Source organism: Engystomops pustulosus, chromosome 2 (assembly GCF_040894005.1).
Source record: "Engystomops pustulosus chromosome 2, aEngPut4.maternal, whole genome shotgun sequence".
Taxonomy (NCBI): domain Eukaryota; kingdom Metazoa; phylum Chordata; class Amphibia; order Anura; family Leptodactylidae; genus Engystomops; species Engystomops pustulosus.
This window is the reverse complement of record NC_092412.1, coordinates 230,145,561-230,153,615: the sequence shown is the minus strand read 5'-3', so window position 1 is coordinate 230,153,615 and position 8,055 is coordinate 230,145,561. Positions and strand designations below refer to the sequence as shown.

Genomic DNA, 8,055 nt, shown 5'->3' with positions numbered 1-8,055 from the left:
GCAAACGCAGACAAAGTCGCGCCCACCGGGGCGGGCCTCGGCCCGATCGCATCGGCGTTTCTATGGAAACGCCTGCGATCGGGAACGAGACGCCGGTGTTTCGCGTTAAATTAACATGAAACACCGGCGGCTCGTTCCCGATCGCAGGCGTTTCCATAGAAACGCCGATGCGATCGGGCCGAGGCCCTCCCCGGTGGGCGCGACTTTGTCTGCGTTTGCGTTCGCAAACGCAGACAAAAGCGCCACGTGTGGCGCCAGCCTAAGGCTGCGGTCACACGTACCGCTAGGCGTCCGTCGTAACGCGACGCTAGCGCACAGGGGGAGGTCCTTGGCCCGAACGCACATGCGTTTCCAGAGAAACGCATGCGATCGGCTTAACAATCGCATGCGTTTCCCTGTAAACGCATGTTCGTTCAGGCCAAAGACCTCCCCCTGTGCGCTAGCGTCGCGTTATGTGTGACCACGGCCTTAGGGTGATGTCAGATGTGGCGCTTTGTCTGCGCTTGCAAACGCGCCCACCGGAGCAGGCTGCGGCCCGATCGCATCGGCGTTTCTATGCGACCGGGAACAAGCCGCCGGTGTTTTGCATTAAATTAACGCAAAACACCGGCGGCTCGTTCCCGATCGCAGGCTTTTCAATAGAAACGCTGATGCGATTGGGCCGAGGCCCGCCCCGGTGGGCGCGACTTTGTCTGCGTTTGCAAGCGCAGACAAAGCGCTACGTGTGGCGCCAGCCTAAATGCGGTGTAAATGCTGAGTGTGAACACGGCCTCACTGGCCCTGGACGCAGTCTCTACAATGTGTGCAGCTTGGACTCTCTCATTAGATCATTGATTGGCCACATACCTGCAGCAGCCCCTATAAACCAGGGGAGGTAGGTCATGTGTCAGAGACCTGTGCAGTGCTTGTGGAGGTGGTAAAGTCAGGTAAGTGGAGGAGGCTGTGGGGAAAAAAAAAAATTATCTTTTTAGAGTATGTTATTTACATATGAAAGTGTTAAAAAAAATGTACCAGACTTCCCTATCATGGGGTGTGGTCATGTGTAGTGCTTTGATTCAGTTTAGAAGTTGCATTGGGGCTGTGCCATGTCCTGATTGAATATGTTTCTATGCAAATACATGCACTGTTACCAGCACCTGCTGCCGTGCATTTAAACATACAAGATGCAACCCTCCAAATTACTACTATGGATCTAATAAATCCCCTATAGGACTGCATGTAAGTGGGAAAACAATTGCAGATTCTATTAAATGCATGTCAAATATGTGCCTGGTAAATAGTTCCTTAGGGCTCATTCACATAGCCGTTCATGGGGACTTGCATGTGGCCGCAAATTTGCGGCTGCATATATTTCCCCATAGATGGCAATGATGGCCCGGTAGGGGTATGGTGCCACACATGTGTGGCACCGATCCATGCTGTACACTGCAAAAAGATAGCATGCTCGCTTTTTTTTTTATGGAGGGAGGAGGGGTCACCTCAGCGCACGCTGGTATGACCGCATGGTGGTTATACTGCGAGTGAATGTACCCTTAGGGTGAAGACACACATGGCGTTTTTGGGCCGTTTTTACTAAGTGCGTTTTCAGATCGTTAAAAACGCATGCGTTAAAAAACGCATGCGTTTTTTGAAAACGCATGCGTTTTTGTCCGGTTTTCCGAAATTGAGCAATGAAAAACGGACAAAAACGGATGCGTTTTCAAAAAACGCATGCGTTTTTAAAAAACGGATGCGTTTTTTAATGCATGCGTTTTTAACGATCTGAAAACGCACTTAGTAAAAACGGCCCAAAAACGCCATGTGTGTCTTCACCCTTAGGCTGTGTTCACACTGTTTTGAAATTCATTACAACAGCTATGGAGGTGCTTTGCCTAAGGGCTCATTCACACTGCCGTCTGCGGGGCCGTACATGCGGCCGCAAATTTGCGGCCGCATGTACGTCCCCATAGACGGCAATAGCGGCACAGCGGGGATCCGGTGCCACACATGTGTGGCACCGATCCGGGCCGCACACCGCAAAAAGATAGAGCAAGCTCTATCTTTCAGCGGATGTGCGGCCGTGTGCCGCTATTTCCTATGGAGGGAGGAGGGGTCACCTCCTCCTCACCTCCAGCACACGGCGGTATGCCTGCACGGCGGGCATACCGCGTGTGAATGTACCCTTAATGTTACTGTTGACATTTGTGTTTACAAAACCCAATGTAAATATAACAAATGTTATTAGGTAAATCACCTCTGCTCAGTGGTTGTAGTGTTTCAGAATGCAACATTTGAATGTACCCTTAGGGCGTGTTCACACGTTGTGCTTTGGTTGCGTTTTCATTGCATTTTAAAACTCATTACAACAGCTGAGGAGAGGTGATTTTTTTCCTAATTACATTACTATTTACATTTGTTATCGCATGCATTAACATTTTTATTTACAATGCAATTGTTAACAGTAATGTGATTGGGCAAATCGCCTAATCTCAGCTGTTGTAATGCGTTTGAAAATGCAACGTGTGAACGTGCCCTTAAAGGAAACCTACCACCATGGATCTACCTAAGGTAGGTGCCTCTAATGTATGTAAGTATGGCCCTTTTAAGGGTGCATCCTTTAGCTCCCTTTATCTTATCTTTTTGTGGTAATATGCTAATATTACCGTGGGGCTCCAGTAGCCTCTATTCTTCTACCCAGATTTTCAGTGTTGAGCTACGAGGATCTGCTCGCCTTTGTGAGCAAAGCCAGCGTTCTGCAAGCGCAGCCTGCGTTCTGCACATTCGGCTTCTTGGACAAGTGCATGCAGCTCCTTGTAGCTGTACGCTGAAGATGTCTGGGTCGGAGGATCAAGAAGGCTACCGGTGTGTGGAGTAGCCGCACCATGTAGCCTCGACTCCAGCTACTCCAGGCCCCAGTAGGCTCTTTGATAAATTAGGATATTATCTAAATTAATGATAAAGCGGACTAAAGGATTAGCCCTAAAAAGGGCTAGCCTTACATACATTAGAGGAAACTCCCCCCCCCCCCCCCCCCCCAGATGTACCTTAATGGTGGGTTACCTTTAATAGTAATCTAATTAACAGCTTATGAACTTGGCCTCTTCAGTTTTGGGCTTATATTTAGTTTTGGGCAAAAGCCATAATACACCCCATCTCTCGCTGGGACAAATTGTACTTTCTAGTATCAGTGGGTAATAACCCATAAATTCAGTACAATTGACAACGTTTTGCTGTGTAGTCAAATGACATCTCCCCTTTCTTCAGTAGAAGAGATGTTTCCATATTCTGAGCCCATTGTTCATACTCTGGTGTAAGGTGTACTGTACTATTCAGCCATGGGCTGTTCACGGTTAAATATTGGAGGGCATTTATCAATTGCACTGTGCAAAGAGCTGAACTCTTTGGCAATTTTAATGGTTTCTATAATGTACTTTATTTATGAATGATCAGCAAAAGTTTAGCTTTGTCATTGGGGGAATTTGTTAATCCACCAGTACCACAATTCAGTTGGTTTTGCCTTGTTCGACATTTATCAAGGCTTTTGGACTATTTTGGCACTTGACTTGAGGCCACACTGCTTAATTGGACAAGAAAGGGTTGTGACTTTAAGGGCGCTGTCCCACGTTGTATTTGCAGACGCAGACAACGCCCATGCGTTTAAAACGCATTACAACAGCTGAGGAGAGGTGATTTGCCTAATTACATTTGTTAATGCATGTGTTTTGTAAAAGCAAATGTTAACAGTAATGTAATTGGGCAAATCGCCTCATCTCAGCTGTTGTAATGCGTTTTAAAACCCAATGGAAATGCAATCAAAGCGCAATGTGTGAACGCACCCTCAGGAAATTGTCTATGTACAGAGTTTTGATCTATACATTTAAGGCCGAAGGCACACGTGGCGTTTTTAGGCAGGCCGTTTAATGCATGTGTTTTTGACAATTTAAGAATTATCTTAAAACTGGTCAAATGGATGCGTTTTCAAAAAACACATTTTTTTTAAACGGACTGCTTAAAAACAGGTTCAAAACACTGTGTGCCACCACCTTAAAGTAGGAACTGACACTTGTGCTGCAATAGAATTCATCATTGGTGATAAATCTGGCGGAACCTGAGACATTGTCAAATTCCCCAGTAACCCGACCCCCTTTTTGTTTTTTTGGTGTAGAAGAGCTTGACTTGATAGCCCAAGCTTTACTCAGTTTAATTACTCGTAACTTTTAAAATTGCCCTGGCACCAGCTGCTTAAAGATTGGGTTATGTGCACCCACATTTGAGTTGCAGATGGGTTTCAATTGAGACACTTGTGATCGGTAACAAACCCCATAAGATCTGCATTTGTTTATATGCAATACACGTGGGGGAGAATTTATCAAGGCTTTTTTTTACGGTAATTGTAACCGTTTCGTAAAGTTCACCATGACCATTTTACACTATTGCACTTTATCTTTAAAATCCTGATGTGACGATAAATGTGCCCCGTAGAGTTTGTTCCTGATCGAAAGTGATCACACTGTATCAAAAAGCAACATAACTCTGCATGTGATTGCGGCCTGAGAGCATTGCCACTATTTGCATGTTACATTTGCCATCAATATTGCAAAATACAGATGTTTAGAGAAGAGTGGCTAGAATGTTGTGTCTTTACTGTTAGTTTATTCAATAACTTGTGGTTCTTTTTTTTTTTTGTTTGCATTTCTATAGGGCAACTAACTTGCTGCTTATATTGCTTCAAAAATGTCTGGTCGTGGTAAGAAGGTCCAGAAGCCGGCCGCTGCCACCAATAAAGCCTCCAGATCCTCCAAGGCGGGGCTCCAGTTCCCAGTGGGCCGTATCCACAGGTTCCTGAGGAAGGGAAACTACGCGGAGAGGATTGGATCTGGGGCCAGTATCTATCTAGCTGCCACCCTGGAATATCTGTGTGCCGAGGTCCTGGAGCTATCAGGAAACGCGGCCAGAGACAACAAGAAGTCCAGGATCCTGCCCAGACACATCCAGCTGGCTGTCAGGAATGATGAGGAACTGGCCAAGCTGTTTGATGGGGTCACCATTTCAGAAGGAGGGGTCCTGCCTAATATCCAAGCAATCCTACTGCCAAAGAAGACCAAAGGCTCTTCCTCACAAGAACCTAAAGCTGCCGAGTCTCAGGAGTTCTAAACTTTCTGCAGTGTTTGATGTTTTGTGTGAAGCGCCTAGTTTATCAAATGTATTCCTTTAAATTATATTCTATTTGTTTTTATTGTTAAATTATCATTAAATTAACTTTTATAAAGCTTTTTGTCACTGAGCATAGTCATGATGGATCGTATGATGGGGTTTGGTTATTGTCTAACCAATTACTGGACGCATAAAACATGCAGTTGGCTGCTTGCTGTACTTTAAATGTGGTAAATCTTCCTTTCCATGGCTGCAATATTAAAAAAAAAATCAGTTTATAAAATTATGGGATACCAATGAGGCCCTGCATATTCAGTGGTTACTTCATTGCCCTGTCTCCTTGTTCCTGGAATTTCACAGGTCTCATTGTTGATATTCCATTGTTTGGAACATTGAGCTTGGTTAAATCATTGGGTACTTAATGTCATTTGACCAGGGTGTCCTCACCAGATTTCAATTACATCTGCAATGTCTACTCATGTATGTATCTGATCACATGAAATCTCAGCAGCCTCCATGGACTTCTTCTCCTTGCCATCTTACATGGAGGCTTCTGTGATTTCATATGATAAGATACATGCATTGGGTGGATGTTGCAGATGTAACAGGACCTTAGATGATGTCAACCTGCTAACGTAGCATAAAGTGGGTGGGGCTGGCTGAGCAGAGTAGTCCCCTCTGATGCCAGGGAGTGTGTGTGTGTGTGTGTGTGTATCTGTGTGAAGAAAACAATTCTTAGCTAAAAGGTGGTAACTATCCTGCTTTAAAAGAAAAGTTATTTTGATATATTTAATGTACTAAAGAGTTTACTCCAGACACTTAGTGTTATGACTGTCTGTTTATACTGGGTTATTAACCCCTTGACGCTCTGCACCATAGCTGTACTGTGCAGAGGTGCATAAAGAGGGCTCACGGGCTGAGCGCTCTTCATACAAAGGTGGGGTTTGTTGAATATTGCAAAAAAAACCCCCACCGCTAATAACCACAGTTGCATGGCGCATGTGTTCAATCTGGTAGTCAAGTTCCTGAATTCTTACACCCATCTGCAAGACTTTCCAAAAATGCCCAGGACACTGCACGCGCTTCAGCCATTCTTACAAAGCCAAGCACACCCTCCTCGAGTTGCAGCATCAGAACGGCCTACCCCAACATAGTCTAATATGCGATGTTTCCACCCGTTGGAATTCCAGCCTCCATATGTTAGACCGCCTGTATGAACAGACAAAAGCCCTTTATTTTTATTATTTTTTTTTTTTTTTTTATGCAAGCGGACTGGAGTACTCCCTTGTGTTACTTTGATTTCAGTCACTGGCAGCTCATGTGTGACACCTTTCATGTGCTCAGGCCCTTTGAAAAGGCCACATTATTTGTCAGTCACCAGGACTGTGGGATGAATGTCATTCCACTGCTTCATGTCCTGGAACAGATGCTGCTAAATCTGTCTGATCAGGGCACTGGAGAAGTGGCGACTACATCTCATGGCCACATGAGTCCTGTGGGGGCTGAACTGGAGGAGGATGACATTGGAACACAAGCAGAGTCTGGTGAAATCGGTGGTTTTTCTACTCAGGTGACAGGAGAGGAGGAGCAGGAGCATCTGGAGGAGGAAGAAGATGAGGCAGATGACCCAGAAGCACCGTGGCAGTATACAGTGGAGATGAAGGCCGGGAGTCCCTCAGTCACTTGTGCAGAAGGCCCGCAGCATGCTGCTTTGCCTAACTAGTGACAGCCAAATAGTCAACATCCGGCATGGGGATGACTCTTGGCTCTCCACCCTCTTGGTCCCTTGCTACCAGTCCAAAATGGGTTCCTTTTTTCCAGCTGCCAAGAGGGAGGAACAACTGGCATACTATAGAGAAATACTGTGCAGACAGTTGGCCACTGCCTATGTGTGCCATTGTCCATCCAATGTCAGGTCTGACCCGGCGATTCCTGGCAGTCATTGCTCATGTACTACTGCCACGGCTGCTGTGGGGAGCTGGGGGTGTAGGAGCAGCAGCAGCAGCTTAAGTCTGGATTCCTTATTGAACAGCTTTCATCACCTGCCTAGTGAGGAGGGTAGCCGCCACCACCAGCAGCAGCAGGACATGGAGCAGACCCTGCACCAACAGGTGGTGGCCTACTTGGACAGCACTCTACCACCTGAGGTAGAGGATCTCATGGACTGCTGGGCAGCGAACTTGATGTGTGGCTGCAACTTGCAGAGTTTGCAGTAAAGAAGCTGTCCTGCCCGGCCAGTAGTGTGGCATCAGAGCGGGTGATCAGTGCGGTGGGGGCCATCGTTACCCCAAAGAGAACCCACTTGTCCACCCGTAATGTGGAGAGACTGACCTTTGTCAGGATGAATCAGGCGTGGTTCAGCCAGGATTTCAACACACCAATGCCTAGTGCATCAGATTAGATCAGCCATGACGCATCCCCCAAATGTTGAGAAATGAGTCTGGATTCTAACTACCGGCCGCAGCCACTATTCTGATGCTGCCTTTTGCTCCATCTGCCTCCAACCATCTTTACAAGGGACTGGAATTGTCACCCACCTCCACACTCTGTCATTGTGCCACTTTCTGACCTCCTGCTGCTAGCACCTCTACACTCTGTCATTGTGCCACACTGTGGCCTACCATGTTGCTGCCACCATCAGATTTTGTAATTGTGCCACTCTCTGACTTCATGCTGCTGTTACTGCAGCCGCCCACCTACACACACTGTGATAGCGCCATTCTCTGACCTCCTACTGCTGCTGCCGCCGCCACCTCCACACTTTGTCATTGTGCCACACTGTGGCCTACCATTTGCTGCCAGCTCCAGAATTTATTGTGCCACTCTCTGACCTCCTGCTGCTGCCGCCACCTCCACACTCTGTCATTCTGCCAATCTGTAGCCTACGATGTTGCTGCAACCTCCATAATTTGTCATTGTGCC

General features: G+C 46.7%; 1 protein-coding gene across 1 annotated transcript; it reads left to right on the top strand.

The window, feature by feature from the left end:
* Positions 1-861: 861 nt before the first annotated feature.
* Positions 862-5,248, top strand: LOC140116759 (histone H2A-like). The gene is made up of 2 exons (XM_072133193.1): positions 862-926; positions 4,681-5,248. The coding sequence occupies exon 2, from the start codon at positions 4,714-4,716 to the stop codon at positions 5,131-5,133; it is 420 nt and encodes a 139-aa protein (XP_071989294.1). The 5' UTR covers positions 862-926; positions 4,681-4,713; the 3' UTR covers positions 5,134-5,248.
* Positions 5,249-8,055: the final 2,807 nt, after the last annotated feature.

Bases quoted from the DNA above. Each gene is read 5' to 3' on its own strand.
- LOC140116759 (XM_072133193.1), top strand. From the start codon at position 4,714: ATGTCTGGTCGTGGTAAGAAGGTCCAGAAGCCGGCCGCTGCCACCAAT.